Raw genomic sequence first — 22,470 nt, forward strand, 5'->3', positions numbered from 1 at the left:
TTGTGTGGCATTCAGTCAGTGAGTTCGTCAATTTTGTGGAACAAACAGGTGTGAATCAGGTGTCCCCTATTTAAGGATGAAGCCAGCACCTGTTGAAGAACAGCGTAGTTTGATTAAAAAGTTGATTGGAGAGGGGAAAACTTATACACAGGTGCAAAAAATTATAGGCTGTTCATCTACAGTGATCTCCAATGCTTTAAAATGGACAAAAAAAAAACAGAGACGCATGGAAGAAAATGGAGAACAACCATCAAAATGGATAGAAGAATAACCAGAATGACAAAGGCTCACCCATTGATCAGCTCCAGGATGATCAAAAACAATCTGGAGTTACCTGTAAGTGCTGTGACAGTTAGAAGACGCCTGTGTGAAGCTAATTTATTTGCAAGAATCCCCCGAAAAGTCCCTCTATTAAATAAAAGATGTGCAGAAGAGGTTACAGTTTGCCAAAGAACACATCAACTGGCCTAAAGAGAAATGGAGGAATATTTTGTGGACTGATGAGAGTAAAATTGTTCTTTTTGGGTCCAAGGGCCGCAGACAGTTTGTGAGATGACCCCCAAACTCTGAATTCAAGCCACAGTTCACAGTGAAGACAGTGAAGCATGGTGGTGCAAGCATCATGATATGGGCATGTTTCTCCTACTATGGTGTTGGGCCTATATATCGCATACCAGGTATCATGGATCAGTTTGGATATGTCAAAATACTTGAAGAGGTCATGTTGCCTTATGCTGAAGAGGACATGCCCTTGAAATGGGTGTTTCAACAAGACAATGACCCCAAGCACACTAGTCAATGAGCAAAATCTTAGTTCCAAACCAACAAAATTAATGCCTCGCAGATGTGAAGAAATCATGAAAAACTGTGGTTATACAACTAAATACTAGTTTAGTGATTCACAGGAATGCTAAAAAAGCAGTTTGAACATAATAGTTTTGAGTTTGTAGCAACAACAGCAGATGCTACTATTATTGTGAACACCCCCTTTTCTACTTTTTTTTTTTACTAATAGCCCAATTTCATAGCCTTAAGAGTGTGCATATCATGAATGCTTGGTCTTGTTGGATTTGTGCGAATCTACTGAATCTACTGGTACCTTGTTTCCCATGTAACAATAAGAAATATACTCAAAACCTGGATTAATCTTTTTAGTCACATAGCACTAGTACAACCCCTGGCAATAATTATGGAATCACCGGCCTCAGAGGATGTTCATTCAGTTGTTTAATTTTGTAGAAAAAAAGCAGATCACAGACATGAAACAAAACTAACATCATTTCAAATGGCAACTTTCTGGCTTTAAGAAACACTATAAGAAATCAGGAAAAAAAATTGTGGCAGTCAGTAACGGTTAGTTTTTTTAGACCAAGCAGAGGGAAAAATATGGAATCACTCAATTCTGAGGAATAAATTATGGAATCACACTGTAAATTTTCATCCCCAAAACTAACACCTGCATCAAATCAGATCTGCTTGTTAGTCTGCATCTAAAAAGGAGTGATCACACCTTGGAGAGCTGTTGCACCAAGTGGACTCCAACACGAGAGATGTCAATTGAAACAAAGGAAAGGATTATCAAACTCTTAAAAGAGGGTAAATCATCACGCAATGTTGCAAAAGATGTTGGTTGTTCACAGTCAGCTGTGTCTAAACTAAGGACCAAATACAAACAACATGGGAAGGTTTTTAAAGGCAAACACAGTGGTAGACCAAGGAAGACATCAAAGCGTCAAGACAGAAAACTTAAAGCAATATGTCTCAAAAATCGAAAATGCACAACAAAACAAATGAGGAACGAATAGGAGGAAACTGGAGTCAACGTCTGTGACTGAACTGTAAGAAACTGCCTAAAGGAAATGGGATTTACATACAGAAAAGCTAAACGAAAGCCATCATTAACACCTAAACAGAAAAAACCAAGGTTACAATGGGCTAAGGAAAAGCAATTGTGGACTGTGGATGACTGGATGAAAGTCATATTCAGTGATGAATCTCGAATCTGCATTGGGCATGGTGATGATGCTGGAACTTTTGTTTGGTGCCGTTCCAATGAGATTTATAAAGATACACAAGTTTACATTGATATTTTGGACACTTTTCTTATCCCATCAATTGAAAGGATGTTTGGGGATGATGAAATCATTTTTCAAGATGATAATGCATCTTGCCATAGAGCAAAACCTGTGAAAACATTCCTTGCAAAAAGACACATAGGGTCAGTGTCATGGCCTGCAAATAGTCCGGATCTTAATCCAATTGAAAATCTTTGGTGGAAGTTGAAGAAAATGGTCCATGACAAGGCTCCAACCTGCAAAGCTGATCTGGCAACAGCAATCAGAGAAAGTTGGAGCCAGATTGATGAAGAGTACTGTTTGTCACTCATTAAGTCCATGCCTCAGAGACTGCAAGCTGTTATAAAAGCCAGAGGCGGTGCAACAAAATACTAGTGATGTGTTGGAGCGTTCTTTTGTTTTTTCATGATTCCATAATTTTTCCTCAGAATTGAGTGATTCCATATTTTTTTCCCTCTGCTTGGTCTAAAAAAGTAACCGTTTCTGACGGCCACAATTTTTTTCCTGATTTCTTATAGTGTTTCTTAAAGCCAGTTAGTTTTGTGTCATGTCTGTGATCTGCTTTTTTTCTACAAAATTAAACAACTGAATGAACATCCTCCGAGGCCAGTGATTCCAGAATTTTTGCCAGGGGTTGTTATTCTGAACACTACTGTACTACCTACTACAGAAAACAATTTGTGACATCCCCAAGTTTGAGTCTCAGCCTGGATAGCTGTCCTGCCTGTCTCTCCACATCTCTCTCTGTAATAAAAACTGAAAAATGCCCCCCAAAATAAAGAAAAAACTCTCTCTCTCTCTCTCTCTCTCTCTCGCGTCTCTCTCTCTCTCTCTCTCTCTCTCTCTCTCTCTCTCTCTCTCTCTCTCTCTCTATATATATATATATATATATATACAATTTGTTATTTTTAAACTAATCACTAAAACAAGCTTATGTGTAGTATAAGCATGTTTAGTACTTAGTTGGCACCTTAATACTTAGTGTTTTTGTTAGTTTTTTCAAAATGTCTTTTTGTGCAGTGCATCTTAGTGCTGTGTTCTTAAAATACCACAGAGTTGTTGTGGCAGAGTTTAGTCCTGCTATTATTTGCTCTGAATTGCAAACCCTTTCTTGTGAAGGACAACAGAAACATGGCATGTTTGATTATACCTCATCTTCAGACACATTTTCCAACACGCCCATGGCTACATAGATAAGCTCAAGTACATTTGGTATAGAATGGGCACTGGCCATGAAAATGAAAACTGTGTCAGGTGGAAACTAGCAGTGACACTTGCATTGCATCATGCAGCACTTTGCACATGGTGGAAGATGGCACCCATTGTATCTGTGTGTTCACTATTGCTAAAAAAGTGAAAATGGATCTACAAATATTTTAAGAGCCATCCACATTAAATTTTCTTAATGGATGGGGAGAAAACTATAATTAAATGTTAATTTTTTTAATCAATAAAAAATTGAATCACTTTATTGTGTGTGTGTGTGTGTGTGAGCGAGAGAGAGAGAGAGAGAGATGCTGATAGAAATCTATAGTTTTGATCCTAGCTACACCAAATATATATAGAAAGATAATTAAATAATACCACAATATTAAGGAGAGAGCATATACGAGGTCTGTTAGAAAAGTATCCGACCTTTTTATTTTTTGCAAAAACCATATGGATTTGAATCACGTGTGATTGCATCAGCCAAGCTTGAACCTTCGTGCGCATGCGTGAGTTTTTTCACGCCTGTCGGTTGCGTCATTCACCTGCGAGCAGGCTTTGTGTGAGCAGTGGTCCACCCCTCTCGTCGGATTTTTATTGCGAATAAAATGTCTGAACGATTTGGAGCTTTGCTGCATCAAATTTTTCCAGAAACTGTGAGAGACCTCCAGGTGAACACCATTCGGAAAATTCAGATGGCTTTCAGAGACGATTTTATGGGGATTACACAGATTAAGGAGTGCTCCAGCCGGTTTAAAGACCGCCCACAGCGTCTGAGAGCGCGGCGCACTCCGAGCGCCGATCGACAGGCTGAAACCCCACTAAAACAACCAGATCATTTCCAAAGTGAAGGCTTTGTTGATCCAGGACGTCGTCTGACTTCCACAGAAATTGCAGAAGACGTGGACATCAGCACTTTTTCGGCACATTGAGACAGACGTGCGGAGAAATTAGCACATCGGGACGGAGCCGCATGGCGCAAAGCAACGCCGTGATGAAGCCTCACAGGACAAGTCCTGGCATGTCCAGCTCATTCACAATTTCTCGGATAGTCACACGACTGAAAAGCCACCGAAAGCCGTCTGAAAGCCATCTGAAAGCCATCCTGTGAGACCAACACGGAGGTGCTTTTGTCCGCGCCATGAGCGGCTCTGTGGCGCATCCCTCCGCTTGTCTTTCCATGACAAAAACTCCTGTAACAGTGGAATGTGCTGAAAAAGGTGTGATGTCCACGTCTTCTGCCATTACTGTGGAAGTCAGACGACGTCCCGGATCAACAAAGCCTTCACTTTGGAAATGATCTGGTATCAGCGGGGTTTCAGCCTGTCGATCGGCGCTCGGAGTGCGCCGCGCTCTCAGACGCTGTGGGCGGTCTTTAAACCGGCTGGAGCACTCCTTAATCTTTGTAATCCCCATAAAATCGTCTCTGAAAGCCATCTGAATTTTCCGAATGGTGTCCACCTGGAGGTCTCTCTCAGTTTCTGGAAAAAAATTGATGCAGCAAAGCTCCAAATCATTCAGACATTTATTCGCAATAAAAATCCGACAAGAGGGGTGGACCACTGCTCACACAAAGCCAGCTCACAGGCGAATGACGCAACCGACAGGCGTGAAAAAACTCACGCAAGCACACAAAGGTTCAAGCTTGGCTGATGCAATCACACGTGATTCAAATCCATATGGTTTTTGCAAAAAATAAAAAGGTCGGATACTTTTCTAACAGACCTTGTGTATATATATATATATATATAATGTGTATGTGTGTGTGTGTATGTGTGTGTGTACTGGAGGTGACATTAACACAGCACTCCATCACTATGAAAAGGCTGTCAACCAAAGAGGGAGCATTACTCTGAATATATCTTTACAAAAAGCTCGATGAAACATCTGCAGTTGGACAAAATTGAGTTTGAATGTTTTTATCCAAGGTTCTTCTAAATGTAAGGTCTCAGGTGTAACCTGCATCATAGTGCCGTGTCCTACATGTAGGCTTCCTGGTCTGAGTACACATTTTTACAGAAATTGCAGTGGAAAAACTTTGTATTTACTTTTTCCCCCTCGAATAGCACAGAAAGAAGTATTTCAAGAAGAATACTTAATAAGAAGTATCATTCAGCATCATCCTAATTTTTTTTTTTCTTTTGGAAAATGTCACATGTATTATAGATTGTTTTTTCCTTATTCCACATTGTCAAACAACAGCTGATGGGCCCCACTGCTGCTAAGTGAGCATGGGGAAAACACAGAAACACTCATGCACAGGCCTGTTTGTGGACTTTTGTTTGCTCGGAGCAGCCACCAGAAGCGGTTCCAGATCCCACTTCAACGTCTGTTTATCTCTCCCTCATTTTGTTATGATCCACAAGCACTGCCCACTCTTCAGTTTACATTCTTCTCAGCATCACCCCAGTCACACTCCAGTGGTTATATAGGAATCTGGATCTGGTTTAAATTTTCATTCTTTTGTTTTTTTTTTCCTTCTTCTCGTGTTTTGCTGTACTCAGCTCTCTGCTTGGCTTGCTGAAGTGGCGACATGACAACAGTACGGCGTATATGGAAACTATTCACGGCGCTTCACTTTTTCCACATTTTGTTATGTTACAGCCTTATTCAAAAATGGAGTAAATTTTTTTCCCTCAAAATTCCACTCACAACACCCCATAATGACAACATGAATAGTTGTTTTTTGTGCAAATTTATTAAAAATAAAAAACTAGGAAATCACGCTTACTTAAGTATTCCTGTTCCGGAGCACAGCGGTGTTTTGCTGTATCTGTTAGCTGTTTAATCTGCGCAGTTAGATTGATCTAGTTAACTAGATAACGATTTGTTTCACAGCGTAATCTTCACGTGCCTTAACTAAAGCACTCCCTCTGCTGAATCACCTCTAAATTATTTACACATTATTCACTTTGTGTGTTTTTAAGAATCCGCTAGCTTAGCGCAGCTACTAGCTCTTAGCTGGTTTAGCATGGCGGCTTCTCCTGTCTCTCTCGCACTTCTCTGCTCTGGGTGTGAAATGTTTAGTTATTCCTCGGCCTCCTTTAGCAGTAATGGTACTTGTAATAAGTGTAGCTTATTCGTAGCTTTGGAGGCCAGGCTGGGCAAATTGGAGACTCGGCTCCGCACCTTGGAAAATCCGACAGCTAGCCAGGCCCCTGTAGTCGGTGCGGACCAAGGTAGCTTAGCCGCCGTTAGTTCCCCTCCGGCAGATCCCGAGCAGCCAGGAAAGCAGGCCGACTGGGTGACTGTGAGGAGGAAGCATAGTTCTAAACAGAAGCCCTGTGTACACCAATAACCCGTTCACATTTCTAACCGTTTTTCTCCACTCGGCGACACACCCGCCGAGGAACAAACTCTGGTTATTGGCGACTCTGTTTTGAGAAATGTGAAGTTAGCGACACCAGCAACCATAGTCAATTGTCTTCCGGGGGCCAGAGCAGGCGACATTGAAGGAAATTTGAAACTGCTGGCTAAGGCTAATCGTAAATTTGGTAAGATTGTAATTCACGTCGGCAGTAATGACACCCGGTTACGCCAATCGGAGGTCACTAAAATTAACATTGAATCAGTGTGTAACTTTGCAAAAACAATGTCGGACTCTGTAGTTTTCTCTGGGCCCCTCCCCAATCGGACCGGGAGTGACATGTTTAGCCGCATGTTTTCCTTGAATTGCTGGCTGTCTGAGTGGTGTCCAAAAAATGAGGTGGGCTTCATAGATAATTGGCAAAGCTTCTGGGGAAAACCTGGTCTTGTTAGGAGAGACGGCATCCATCCCACTTTGGATGGAGCAGCTCTCATTTCTAGAAATCTGGCCAATTTTCTTAAATCCTCCAAACCGTGACTATCCAGGGTTGGGACCAGGAAGCAGAGTTGTAGTCTTACACACCTCTCTGCAGCTTCTCTCCCCCTGCCATCCCCTCATTACCCCATCCCCGTAGAGACGGTGCCTGCTCCCAGACCACCAATAACCAGCAAAAATCTATTTAAGCATAAAAATTCAAAAAGAAAAAAATAATATAGCACCTTCAACTCCACCACAGACTAAAACAGTTAAATGTGGTCCATTAAACATTAGAACTCTCTCTTCTAAGTCCCTGTTAGTAAATGATATAATAATTGATCAACATATTGATTTATTCTGCCTTACAGAAACCTGGTTACAGCAGGATGAATATGTTAGTTTAAATGAGTCAACACCCCCGAGTCACACTAACTGTCAGAACGCTCGTAGCACGGGCCGAGATGGAGGATTAGCAGCAATCTTCCACTCCAGCTTATTAATTAATCAAAAACCCAGACAGAGCTTTAATTCATTTGAAAGCTTGACTCTTAGTCTTGTCCATCCAAATTGGAAGTCCCAAAAACCAGTTTTATTTGTTGTTATCTATCGTCCACCTGGTCGTTACTGTGAGTTTCTCTGTGAATTTTCGGACCTTTTGTCTGACTTAGTGCTTAGCTCAGATAAGATAATTATATTGGGCGATTTTAACATCCACACAGATGCTGAGAATGACAGCCTCAACACTGCATTTAATCTATTGTTAGACTCGATTGGCTTTGCTCAAAATGTAAATGAGTCCACCCACCACTTTAATCATACCTTAGATCTTGTTCTGACTTATGGTATGGAAAGTGAAGACTTAACAGTATTCCCTGAAAACTCCCTTCTGTCTGATCATTTCTTAATAACATTTACATTTACTCTGATGGACTACCCAGCAGTGGGGAATAAGTTTCATTACACTAGAAGTCTTTCAGAAAGCGCTGTAACTAGGTTTAAGGATATGATTCCTTCTTTATGTTCTCCAATGCCATATACCAACACAGGGCAGAGTAGCTACCTAAACTCTGTGAGTGAGATAGATTATCTCGTCAATAGTTTTATATCCTCTTTGAGGACAACTTTGGATGCTGTAGCTCCTCTGAAAAAGAGAACCTTAAATCAGAAGTGCCTGACTCCGTGGTATAACTCACAAACTTGCAGCTTAAAGCAGATAACCCGTAAGTTGGAGAGGAAATGGCGTCTCACTAATTTAGAAGATCTTCACTTAGCCTGGAAAAAGAGTCTGTTGCTCTATAAAAAAGCCCTCCGTAAAGCTAGGACATCTTACTACTCATCACTAATTGAAGAAAATAAGAACAACCCCAGGTTTCTTTTCAGCACTGTAGCCAGGCTGACAAAGAGTCAGAGCTCTATTGAGCCGAGTATTCCTTTAACTTTAACTAGTAATGACTTCATGACTTTCTTTGCTAATAAAATTTTAACTATTAGAGAAAAAATTACTCATAACCATCCCAAAGACATATCGTTATCTTTGGCTGCGTTCAGTGATGCCGGTATTTGGTTAGACTCTTTCTCTCTGATTGTTCTGTCTGAGTTATTTTCATTAGTTACTTCCTCCAAACCATCAACATGTCTATTAGACCCCATTCCTACCAGGCTGCTCAAGGAAGCCCTACCTTTAATTAATGCTTCGGTCTTAAATATGATCAATCTATCTTTATTAGTTGGCTATGTACCACAGGCTTTTAAGGTGGCAGTAATTAAACCATTACTTAAAAAGCCATCACTTGACCCAGCTATCTTAGCTAATTATAGGCCAATCTCCAACCTTCCTTTTCTCTCAAAAATTCTTGAAAGGGTAGTTGTAAAATAGCTAACTGATCATCTGCAGAGGAATGGTCTATTTGAAGAGTTTCAGTCAAGGTTTAGAATTCATCATAGTACAGAAACAGCATTAGTGAAGGTTACAAATGATCTTCTTATGGCCTCAGACAGTGGACTCATCTCTGTACTTGTTCTGTTAGACCTTAGTGCTGCTTTTGATACTGTTTACCATAAAATTTTATTACAGAGATTAGAGCATGCTATAGGTATTAAAGGCACTGCACTGGTATGAATCATATTTATCTAATAGATTACAATTTGTTCATGTAAACGGGGAATCGTCTTCACAGACTAAGGTTAATTATGGAGTTCCACAAGGTTCTGTTAGGACCAATTTTATTCACTTTATACATGCTTCCCTTAGGCAGTATTATTAGACAGCATTGCTTAAATTTTCACTGTTATGCAGATGATACCCAGCTTTATCTATCCATGAAGCCAGAGGACACACACCAATTAGCTAAACTGCAGGATTGTCTTACAGACATAAAGACATGGATGACCTCTAATTTCCTGCTTTTAAACTCAGATAAAACTGAAGTTATTGTACTTGGCCCCACAAATCTTAGAAACATGGTGTCTAACCAGATCCCTACTCTGGATGGCATTACCCTGACCTCTAGTAATACTGTGACAAATCTTGGAGTCATTTTTGATCAGGATATGTCATTCAATGCGCATATTAAACAAATATGTAAGTCTGCTTTTTTGCATTTGCGCAGTATCTCTAAAATTAGAAAGGTCTTGTCTCAGAGTGATGCTGAAAAACTAATTCATGCATTTATTTCCTCTAGGCTGGACTACTGTAATTCATTATTATCAGGTTGTCCTAAAAGTTCCCTGAAAAGCCTTCAGTTAATTCAAAATGCTGCAGCTAGAGTACTGACAGGGACTAGAAGGAGAGAGCATATTTCACCCATATTGGCTTCTCTTCATTGGCTTCCTGTTAATTCTAGAATAGAATGTAAAATTCTTCTTCTTATAAGGTTTTGAATAATCAGGTCCCATCTTATCTTAGGGACCTCATAGTACCATATCACACCAATAGAGCGCTTCCCTCTCAGACTGCAGGCTTACTTGTAGTTCCTAGGTTTTTTTAAGAGTAGAATGAGAGGCAGAGCCTTCAGCTTTCAGGCTCCTCTCCTCTAGAACCAGCTCCCAATTCGGATCAGGGAGACAGACACCCTCTCTACTTTTAAGATTAGGCTTAAAACTTTCCTTTTTGCTAAAGCTTATAGTTAGGGCTGGATCAGGTGACCCTGAACCATCCCTTAGTTATGCTGCTATAGACTTAGACTGCTGGGGGGTTCCCATGATGCACTGTGTGTTTCTTTCTCTTTTTGCTCTGTATGCACCACTCTGCATTTAATCATTAGTGACTGATCTCTGCTCCCCTCCACAGCATGTCTTTTTCCTGATTCTCTCCCTCAGCCCCAACCAGTCCCAGCAGAAGACTGCCCCTCCCTGAGCCTGGTTCTGCTGGAGGTTTCTTCCTGTTAAAAGGGAGTTTTTCCTTCCCACTGTCGCCAAGTGCTTGCTCACAGGGGGTCATTTTGACCGTTGGGGTTTTTCCGTAATTATTGTATGGCTTTGCCTTGCAATATAAAGCACCTTGGGGCAACTGTTTGTTGTGATTTAGCGCTATATAAATAAAATTGATTTGATTTGATTCTGCTGAAAAACATCCCCACAGCATGATGCTGCCACCACCATGCTTCACTGTAGGGATGGTTCCTGGTTTCCTCCAAACATGACTCCAGAGAGGTCAATCTTTGACTCATCAGACCAGAGAATTTTGTTTCTCATGGTCTGAGAGTCCTTTAGGTGCCTTTTGGAAAACTTCAGGTGGGCTGCCATGTGCCTTTTACTCAGGAGTGGCTTCCGTCTGGCTTCTCTACCATACAGGCCTGATTGGTGGATTGCTGCAGAGATGGTTGTCCTTCTGGAAGGTTCTCTTCTCGCCACAGAGGAATGCTCGAGCTCTGACAGAGTGACCATCGGGTTCTTGGTCACCTCCTTGACTAAGGCTTTTTTAGGACGAGTCCTGGTGGATCCAAACTTTTTCCATTTACGGATGTTGGAGGCCACTGTGCTCACTGGGACCTTCAAACCTGCAGAAATGTTTCTGTTCCCTTCTCCAGATTTGTGACTTGAGAGAATGCTGTCTCAGATGTCTACAGACAATTCCTTTGACTTCATGCTTGGTTTGTGCTCTGACTGTCAACTGTGGGACCTTATATGTAGACAGGTGTGTGTCTTTCCAAATCACGTCCAATTAACTGAATTTACTCCAGGTGGACTCCAATTAAGCTGTAGAAAAACATCTCAAGGATGATCAGTGGAAACAGAAGGCAATTTTGAGCTTCATGTGTGATTTCTTTGTTTATTTTATTTTTAATAAATTTGCTAAAATCTCAAAAAAAAAAAACTTTTTTCACATTGTCGTTATGGGGTATTGTGTGTAGAATCTTGAGGGGGAAAAGGCATTTCATCCATTTCAGAATAAGGCTGTAACATAACAAAATGTGAAAATGTGGATAAAGTGAATCGCTGTGAATGCTTTCCAGATGCGCTATATCTTGGTTGTCTACAGCTGTGTGCGGAACCATTGTCGACCTGGACGTACAGGGTGAACTCAATGAAATCAAGCTATCTTTTATTTTATTTTGCATTGCAGTGTCAGGGTTCGAAATTTTGTCTGGTTTTATTTTTTTGGTCTGCATTGTTATTTCTTTTTGGTTCATTGCTTTTCTGTGTGTTCATTCTTGCTGGGTTTTTCTGGTTGGGTCTGTCTCTATCTCTCTTGTCTGTCCCTGGGTTCTTTGTTGTTGGCGTCTCTCTTTCTCTCTCTGGCTACACCCTTGTTCTGGTGCCTTCCATGCCCACCTTTTCCTGACTTTATGCTCATCACCTGGGTTATATAAGGGTCAGTGGGTGTAGTAGTTCCTCGCCAGATTGATGCACCTTGTGCCTTTTCTCCAGCTCTGCACTTTGTGTTCCATAGTCCTGCCTGCCTTGTTCTGTTCCTGAACTCCTGCCTGTTTGAACGACCACACTTTAGCCTGACGATTTTTGTACTGTGTGTTTTTTGGATTGCCTTCTCATGTACCGACCTCTGCTATCCACACCAGTAAAGCCTTTTACTAATCACAGTTGTTTGTTTGAGCCTTGCATTTGTGTCCAACCATTTTTGACCAACCCGCTTGTCATGCAGTGAGTACAAAATAAAACTCCAGCATCTTTTCTAAAACGTTTTAAGCCAATGTCCATATTAAAGTTTGTTTATTGTAAATCGCCAGTTTTTCTTTGATGCTTACAGATAATGATCCGGGACAAACGTGATGGTAAGGGCAATGATGGCGAGGTGTCCCCAACAGCAACAAGAGCAGAAGAAGTTCAAGATGTGTCCAGTTCAGTAGAACAGACCAAACTCAAGGATATGCTTAAACAACGTGATGATGAGATCAGTATCCTTTAATATAGCTGGGGACAAATGATTTCAATTTCACTTCAGTGATATTTTTCCTAATAGTGTACTCCTGTTCAGTTTATGTCCATACTGTCACTGCATTTTGGACAATGTACCAAGGATCAAACAGTAAAAATGTCCTACCGTTAATACAGTGTTATTTCCAGGATAAATCAACTAGTACTTAGTGTTTGTGAGAGTGTACTTTTACTGTGTGTGTATGTGCGTGCATGTGCGGACAAGATAGACAACTGAATGGATTTCCTTCAAATCTGGTGGGAATAGTACTTGGATAGACTTCTAGAGATGATCAGATTCTGAAGTAGTTTGGTTAAAGATCAATGTCAAGGAAAACATGGTCAGGAAAAGCCTTTTTCTTTTTGCACATCTCATTAGGTTTTGCAGTATTTGGTCAAAGGTCAAAGAAAACATGATCAGACAAACACCTTTTCTGTATATCTCAACAACAAAGAGGCCTAGATGGCTCAAATATAGTAGGAATGTTATTTGGATAGATGTCCAGAGGTGATTAGAGTTTGTGACAGTTTGGTCAGAGGTCAAGGAAAACAGTCATTTTCTATACCTGCTTTCTCCAGTCAAAGGTCACAGGGAAGCTGGAGCCTATCCCAGCAGCCACTGGGTGAGAGGTCAGGTACATCCCAGACAAGCCACCTGTCCATCGCAGGGCTCAAAGAAAATATAAGAAAAACACCTTTTAAGTGTACCCGAAGAACCTGAAGCCTAGATGGATGATCTAAAGCATATATTGAACAGCAAAATATTTGTGATGGATATTTGTGATTGACTGATATGAATGACTTTAAAATAAAAATGAAGTCACTGAGAAATCATATGATGAAGTCATGTCTTGGCTCAAAATACCATGGCAGACGTACATATACAACCCCTGGCAAAAATTATGGAATCACCGGCCTCAGAGGATGTTCATTCAGTTGTTTAATTTTGTAGAAAAAAAGCAGATCACAGACATGACACAAAACTAAAGTCATTTCAAATGGCAACTTTCTGGCTTTAAGAAACACTATGTTGTGAAAGTGTCGTGACACGGACCCACAACAGGGGGCGTAAATGAACGGACAATGGATAAGCCAAAAGTAACAATTTAATGTTGTGAATCACACAACGACGTACAGACAATAACAATATAGTGACTGTCAATCATACACCAGGTGACGTGTGGGCAGGCTCGACGATAGAAGACGCCTGGCGAGAGAAGGAGCCGGATCCACACAGCTTCTACTGCCAATGGAGCTGAAGAACACCGGAGCCGCCAAGCCCTGCGCCCCAGGTGGCCGCTGTCTTCAGCAGTCAGACCCGGTACTGCTGGCAGAGAACAGAGACAGTCCTGATGAGTGTGAGGTCGCACACTCAGTAATCCCCCAGTCTGTATTCAGTAAGGAGGGAGCACCTCCACCTCCAAACACACACTCGTGCAGCTCCTGTCTAACCACTTATCTGGTTGGGGTGTGAAGCGAAGCCGTCGCTGATCACACCAAACGCCAATCCCACAGATTAGGACACACCACAGGAAAACGGCTGCAAAGAAGTTCAGATTATTACTCAATGTTTTGAGTCAGCAGAGAAAGTTACCTGAATGGTAGTTGATTTCTCGGCGGGGAGGTGGAGTTGCAGTCCGGCCTTTATGGTGGTGGTGATGAGTAGTGGAGACAGCTGTCACACATCATCCATACCAGCTGTCACTCCTGGTCGCTCCGACGCTCTCTCATGCTTGAAGCCCGCACTTCAAGCAGGGCGCCATCTTGTGGTGGTGGGCCAGCAGTACCTCCTCTTCGGCGGCCCACACAACACACTATAAGAAATCAAGAAAAAAAGATTGTGGCAGTCAGTAACGGTTACTTTTTTAGACCAAGCAGAGGAAAAAAATATGGACTCACTCAATTCTGAGGAAAAAATTATGGAATCACCCTGTAAATTTTCATCCCCCAAATTAACACCTGCATCAAATCAGATCTGCTCATTGACATTGACCCTATGCCATGACATTGACCCTATGTGTCTTTTTGCAAGGAATGTTTTTCACAGTTTTTGCTCTATGGCAAGATGCATTATCATCTTGAAAAATGATTTCATCATCCCCAAACATCCTTTCAATTGTCCAAAATATCAACATAAACTTGTGCATTTATTGATGATGTAATGACAGCCATCTCCCCAGTGCCTTTACCTGACATGCAGCCCCATATCATCAATGACTGTGGAAGTTTACATGTTCTCTTCAGGCAGTCGTCTTTATAAATCTCATTGGAAAGGCACCAAACAAAAGTTCCAGCATCATCACCTTGCCCAATGCAGATTCGAGATTCATCACTGAATATGACTTTCATCCAGTCATCCACAGTCCACAATTGCTTTTCCTTAGCCCATTGTAACCTTGTTTTTTTCTGTTTAGGTGTTAATGATGCCTTTTGTTTAGCTTTTCTGTATGTAAATCCCATTTCCTTTAGGCGGTTTCTTACAGTTCGGTCACAGACGGTGACGCCAATTTCCTCCCATTCGTTCCTCATTTGTTTTGTTGTACATTTTTCGATTTTTGAGACATATTGCGTTAAGTTTTCTGTCTTGACGCTTTGATGTCTTCCTTGGTCTACCAGTATGTTTGCCTTTAACAACCTTCCCATGTTGTTTGTATTTGGTCCAGAGTTTAGACACAGCTGACTGTGAACAACCAACATCTTTTGCAGCATTGCGTGATGATTTACTCTCTTTTAAGAGTTTGATAATCCTCTCCTTTGTTTCAATTGACATCTCTCGTGTTGGAGCCATGATTCATGTCAGTCCACTTGGTGCAACAGCTCTCCAAGGTGTGTTCACTCCTTTTTCGATGCAGACTAACGAGCAGATCTGATATGATGCAGGTGTTAGTTTTGGGAATGAAAATTTACAGGGTGATTCCATAATTTTTTCCTCAGAATTGAGTGATTCCATATTTTTTTCCTCTGCTTGGTCTAAAAAAGTAACCGTTACTGACTGCCACAATCTTTTTTTCTTGATTTCTTATAGTGTTTCTTAAAGCCAGAAAGTTGGCATTTGAAATGACTTTAGTTTTGTGTCATGTCTGTGATCTGCTTTTTTTCTACAAAATTAAACAACTGAATGAACATCCTTCGAGGCCGGTGATTCCATAATTTTTGCCAGGGGTTGTATTTACTTGTAAATTTGTATGGTGGTGTGCAGAGCGCATGGCGTATGCATCAGCATTCTGATGACCTTCATTCTATTTGAGTTGCTTCAAATTCTTCTTAAGCAGTACAGTAGCATGAAAAACACAGCTTCAATCAAATTTGTAAAAAATGTGTCCAATCTAAATCAGTCAAAACCTTTGAACGTAAAATCAACAGAAAAAAAGGTATTTATGCTAAAGTAAATGTCTCTTTATTACTCCAAATTACAGTGTTTCTACAAACATATGCTTTATGACAAGTAAGCAACATCAATCCATCAGCAGTGCCTCAGAAAACATTTGATTGTTGTTACAGTGGCTCTGCACAGATAGAGCTTCACCTAATGACTGCACATGCTCATAATTGCTATTAATCATAATTATGGTATTTGTGTTTAAATATGATATTTCTAATGGCTTTGTGGGATTATTCTTTCCTCAGTTCCATTTGCTGTGGCTTGCCATTAGATCACAGCACATTAGTCGGAAAATTGAGATGGCTGCTTGATCATTTTGCCACAAAAACCACAGCTCTCCAAAATAAATAGCATACCATCATGCAGATATTTGACTATTGTATTTCTTGGCACGAACAAATCCTCTCTCATCCATTGTGGATTTTTTCTTTTAAAATCACAGTACAATAGTGTATACATGTGGTAAATACGCTGGACAACGCTGTTGTACATGCTTAAAACCACTTGCTCTTTCAATGATTGTTCTTTATTTGTTCACTTCAAAGAGACAAGTACAGCAACTAAAAGTGCATCAGCCAAAAACTGACACTCCAGAATGTAACAATATATAATTTAGGTAGTCCAAGTGTTCAGGAGTGACATCATTTTCCAAGGCAAACGGCTTGCTAATCACCGTGCACACAGAGAGTAGTTAGTGTGTCCCTCTTGCTCCGTTATGACGGTGCTCGTTAAAATGTGGTTTCTGTTGTCAGGCTGATTGATGTGGGCTCTCCACAGTGTTAGTTATGAGAGAATTCCCTTCAAACAAAAGGATGTACGCACTGCCCTGTGTTCCCATGTGTGGTTGACACTGCATGAGAGTGGCACACCTGAGTCTAATCCAGGGAATGTGAAAACAGTTTTACACCAAAAATCTGATGTACAGTAAAAGGGTTCAGCACTGTGTTTTTAAAGAAACACTATCAAAGCTAAATTTGTGACTGGAGGATTTCCAGCGTAATCCACTGCCTGGTAGAGTAAATCTAGCTGATGAAGAAGAAAGAGTTGCATTTTCCCCAACATGAGTGCCACCACTGAGGTGCCCTTAAGCAAAGCTTTCAAGTCTCATCTGCTCCATTGGAGCTGGTTAGTGGGCAAGAGTTCAGGCAGTTCATTTGTAATGTGACCTCTGTGTACCCAGTAAAGGGGTTAGTGGTGTGACAGGAAGTAGTGCACCAATCATCAGTTAAAAAAAAATCCTTATCTGAAATGTTGAGTCTGATTTGGAACATGCAGCATCAAATGTTACGCTGTAATTTGGCTTCTGTACACCAACACTAGTGAGTTGAAATTAAACAGATGCACTTTCAGACTTTAATTCAAATGGTATCACAAATATTACATTAACCATATAGGAATTGCTGTCATTTTTGTACACAGTGCCTCCAGTGGACATATAAAGGATATTTTATTACAAATCTCACTTTACATCCAGTTTCCTTCAGACAAGTTTGTGGATGGAAGTTTTTCCAGTCACTGATTCATGCACTTGCTTCCAGTTCAAGACCATCTGTGCCCACTCGCTGTATCGTGTGGCATTCTGTCTGGAAGGACAGTTGGTGTAAAACGTGTGCAAAGTCAACATGCTGACCCATATCGCATCCGCTGTGGCATGTGGGGACCCTGAGTGAAAAGGGAAAATCCAACTGAGCAAGAAGGAGCAACAGACATATTTAATGTATAAATGGTCAGTTTGATGCTGGAATTTCAGCTACATCCAACTGGATTATGTACATGTTGTAATCAGACATAATGGGTTCAGCATGTGGTGGTGGAATGCAAGTTCTACAAGAGGGAAAGAAATCAGGTGACACACTTAAAGGATTAAAGTCTAGCCTCACACGGAAGAATCTCCTTGGAGGCGCACTGGGCCAGACCTGTAGCCAACTATTGAAGCTAACTTTTGAAGTTACTTGTCAATATTTTTTTTTTTCGTTTTGTTGACTGCAAACATTCTGTTGTATTCTCCAGTCGAGCACGTGGCAGTAAAGCACCAGCAAGCTGGTTTGCTAACTGCACTTAAGCTAAGAAATCAAAGAATTCGAATGTAGTTTGTGCCTGGAGTGATCGTCGACTTAATGCCATCGCTGCACAGTTACGCCACTACACAGCAGTTCATTTCAGAGCTGGCATATACAGTATATTCTGTTGGGGAAGTGTCGTGACACGGACCCACAGCAGGGGACGTTAATGAAGGGACAGTGGAATAGCCAAAAAGTAACAATTTAATGTTGTGAAGGTGCACAACGTAATACAGACAGATACAAATATGCGTTATACCAATCCGACAAAAAAGGTGACGTGTGGCAGGCTCGAAGATAGGAGACGTCCGGCGAGAGAAAAGCCGGAACCCACACAAGCCTCACCGCCAACGGACCTGAAGAACACCGGAGCCGCCAAGCCCTGCGCCCCAGGTGGCCACTGTCTTCAGCAGTCAGACCCGGTACTGCTGGCAGAAAACAGAAACAGTTCTGGATGAGTGTGAGTTCGCACACTCAGTAATCCCACAGTCAGTATTTAGTTAGGAGGGAGCACCTCCACCTCCAATCACACACTCGTACAGCTCCTGTTTCACCACTTATCTGGTTTGGGGTGTGAGGCGAAGCCGTCGCAGATCACACCAAATGCCAATCCCACAGATAAGGACACACCAGAAAAACGGCTGCAAAGAAGTTCAGATTAATACTCAATGTGTTGAGTCAGCAGAGAAAATTACCTGTAAGGTAGACGATTTCTCGGCGAGGAGGTGGAGTTGCAGTCCGGTCTTTATAGTGGTGGTGATGGGTGACAGCTGGTGTTGATAGATGACAGCTGTCACCTCCAGCGGCTCCGACGCCCTCTCGTGCTTGGAGCCCGCACTCCAAGCAGGGCGCCATCTGGTGGTGGTGGGCCAGCAGTACCTCCTCTTCAGCGGCCCACACAACAGGACCCCCCTCTCAACGGGCGCCTCCTGGCGCCCGACCAGGTTTATCCGGGTGCCGGGTGTAGAAGTCGGCCAGGAGGGCCGGGTCCAGGATGAAGCTCCTTTTCACCCAGGAGCGTTCCTCGGGACCATACCCCTCCCAGTCCACCAGATACTGGAAGCCCCGACCCTTGCGACGGACGTCCAGAAGCCGACGCACGGTCCACGCCGGCTCCCCGTCGATGATCCGGGCAGGGGGCGGCGCAGGTCCAGGGGTGCAGAGCGGTGAGGTGTGGTATGGTTTAATCCGTGACACATGAAAAACAGGATGGATCCGCAGTGAAGCTGGCAGCCGTAGCTTCGGGCCGATATATCTGTCTTTTCAGTTTCTGTGATTCCACTTGAAGTGGGATGTCCTTCGTTGACAACCATACCTCCTGCCCAGGCTGGTATGCAGGGGCCGGGGAACGCCGGCGGTCTGCATGGGCCTTGGCCCTCGTACGGGCCTTCAACAGGGCAGAACGGGCGGTCCGCCACACCCGGCAGCACCTCCTGAGGTGGGCCTGCACCGAGGGCACACCGACCTCACCCTCCACAAGTGGGAACAATGGGGGCTGGTACCCCAAACACACCTCGAACGGGGAGAGGCCGGTGGCAGACGACACTTGGCTGTTGTGGGCGTACTCGATCCAGGCCAGATGGGTGCTCCAGGCCGTCGGGTGCGCGGAGGTAACGCAACGGAGGGCCTGCTCCAACTCCTGGTTGGCCCGCTCTGCCTGTCCGTTCGTCTGGGGGTGATACCCGGACGAGAGACTCACGGTGGCCCCCAGTTCCTTGCAAAAACTCCTCCAAACCTGAGAGGAGAACTGAGGGCCACAGTCTGAGACGATGTCCGCTGGTATCCCATGAACCCACGACGTGGTGGACCAGGAGGTCTGCTGTCTCCTGGGCCGTAGGGAGCTTCGGGAGGGCCACGAAGTGGGCCGCCTTGGAGAACCGGTCCACTATCGTCAAGATGGTGGTGTGGCCCTGGGACGGCGGGAGGCCCGTGACAAAGTCCAGGCCGATGTGGGACCAGGGGCGATGAGGCACCAGTAGGGGTCGGAGGAGTCCTGAGGTCCTCTTGTGGTCCGCCTTGCCCCTGGCACAGGTGGTGCAGGCCTGGACGTAGTCCCGGACGTCGGCTTCCATAGACGCCCACCAGAAGCGCTGCTGGACTACTGCCATGGTCCTGCGCACTCCGGGATGACAGGAGAGCTTGGACCCATGGCAGAAGTCCAAAACTGCAGCTCTGGCCTCTGGTGGGACGTACATCTTGTTCTTCGGGCCGGTCCCCAGGTCTGGGTTCCGTGTCAGGGCCTCCCGGACGGTCTTCTCCACATTCCAGGTGAGGGTGGCCACGACAGTGGACTCGGGGATGATGGTCTCTGGGGGGTCTGACAGCTCGGCCTTGGCTTCCTCTTCATGCACCCGGGACAGTGCATCCGACCGTTGGTTCTTGGTCCCGGGGCGGTACGGAAGTCATCTGATCTGGAAGTCAAAGCGCCCGAAGAACAGTGACCAGCGGGCTTGCCTGGGGTTCAGCCGCTTGGCGGTCCGGATGTACTCCAGGTTCCGATGGTCCGTGAAAACCGTGAAGGGCACCATCGCTCCCTCCAACAGGTGTCTCCACTCCTCAAGAGCCTCCTTCACCGCCAAGAGTTCCCGATTGCCGACGTCATAATTCCTCTCAGCCGGGGTCAACCTGCGGGAAACATAGGCACAAGGGTGGAGGACCTTATTGGACTCCCCGCTCTGGGACAGCACGGCTCCTATCCCTGAGTCAGAGGCATCCACTTCCACTGTGAACTGGCGAGTAGGATCGGGCTGCACCAGAACTGGTGCAGTCGAGAACCGGCGTTTCAACTCCCTAAACGCGGCTTTGCACCTATCCGACCAGGTGAAGGGGACTTTAGTGGAGGTCAGGGCTGTCAGGGGGCTAACTACCTGACTGTAGCCCTTAAGGAACCTCCTGTAGAAATTTGCAAAGCCGAGGAACTGTTGCAGTTTCCTACGGCTTGTTGGCTGGGGCCAATCTCTCACCGCCGCAACCTTGGCCGGATCAGGGGCGACGGAGTTGGAGGAGATTATGAACCCCAGGAAGGACAAAGAAGTGCGGTGGAATCCGCACTTCTCGCCCTTCACAAACAGCCGGTTCTCCAACAACCGCTGTAGGACCTGACGTACATGCTTAACATGAGTCTCAGGGTCTGGAGAAAAGATGAGGATGTCGTCTAGATACACGAAGACAAACCGGTGCAGGAAGTCCCGCAAGCTTGGAACGTCGCAGGGGCGTTTGTGAGGCCGAACGGCATGACCAGGTACTCAAAGTGACCTAAGGGGGTGTTAAATGCCGTCTTCCACTCGTCTCCCTTCTGGATCCGAACCAGGTGGTACGCATTCCTAAGATCGAGTTTGGTGAATATTTGGGCTCCATGCAGGGGCGTGAACACCGAATCCAACAGAGGTAACGGGTATCGGTTGCGAACCGTGATCTCGTTCAGCCCTCTATAATCGATGCATGGACGGAGTCCGCCGTCCTTTTTACCCACAAAAAAGAAACCAGCACCCATCGGGGAGGTGGAGTTCCGGATCAACCTGGCAGCTAACGAGTCCCGGATGTAGGTCTCCATTGATTCGCGTTCCGGACGTGAGAGGTTGTACAGCCTGCTGGACGGGTACTCAGCGCTCGGAATCAAATCGATGGCACAATCGTACGGTCGGTGCGGGGGAAGGGCGAGTGCCAGATCTTTGCTGAAGACGTCAGCAAGATCGTGGTACTCACATGGCACTGCCGTCAGATTGGGCGGGACTTTGACCTCCTCCTTAGCTATCTCACCGGGTGGAACCGAGGATCCTAAACACTCCCGGTGGCAGGTTTCGCTCCACTGCGTCACAACCCCAGACGGCCAATCAATCCGGGGATTGTGTTTCAACACCCATGGAAAACCCAAAATCACTCGGGAGGTAGAAGGTGTTACAAAAAACACAATCTCCTCCCTGTGATTCCCAGACACCACCAAGGTCACTGGCTGTGTCTGGTGTGTGATTAATGGAAGAAGAGTGCCATCTAGTGCTCGTACCTTCACAGGGGAAGGCAGAGCCACCAGAGGGAGCCCTACTTCCTTTGCCCATCTGCTGTCCAGCAGATTCCCTTCCGACCCCGTGTCTACAAGTGCTGGGGCGTGAAGGGTTAAATCCTCACAAAGGATTGTGACTGGGATTCGTGCTGATTTTCGGGGTTCCCCCGCGTGCGTGTTATGGCCCACCCTTAGCCCAGTTTCTAAGGACTGGCATTGTAGTTTGACCGTTTGGGACAGTTCCTCTATATGTGACCTTTAGACCCACAGAAAAAACACTCCCCGCGGGCCTGCCTCCCTTGTCTGTCCTTTGATTTCATTTTGGCCCTGCTCGTGTCCATAGCTTCGTCAGCAGGGGGAGCTGTAGCCACATGGGGCCCTCTGGCTGTGGAGCGTGGGGACGACGGCACCCTTTCGGACCCGGAAGGAAGAGGGACGGCCCGTGCCCGGTCACGCCCCCCACCCTGCTCCCAACGGTGTTCCTCTAACCGGTTGTCTAAGCGTATAACCAGGTCGACAAGCCCGTCAAAATCCCGCGGTTCCTCCTTAGCCAGCAGGTGCTCCTTCAGGACCGGAGACAGCCCGTTTAT

The 22,470-nt window shown here is 44.4% G+C and overlaps 1 protein-coding gene across 1 annotated transcript in view; it reads left to right on the top strand.

Annotated features, from left to right (window-relative positions):
* kif6 (kinesin family member 6) overlaps nucleotides 1-22,470 on the top strand; it is a 267,960-nt gene that overhangs the window by 122,826 nt on the left and 122,664 nt on the right. The window contains exon 12 of the mRNA XM_034159854.1: nucleotides 12,272-12,419. Within this exon, the coding sequence (XP_034015745.1) occupies nucleotides 12,272-12,419 (148 nt within the window). The remainder of the gene's footprint in view (nucleotides 1-12,271; nucleotides 12,420-22,470) is intronic.

Source organism: Thalassophryne amazonica, chromosome 19, assembly GCF_902500255.1.
Source record: "Thalassophryne amazonica chromosome 19, fThaAma1.1, whole genome shotgun sequence".
Classification (NCBI taxonomy): domain Eukaryota; kingdom Metazoa; phylum Chordata; class Actinopteri; order Batrachoidiformes; family Batrachoididae; genus Thalassophryne; species Thalassophryne amazonica.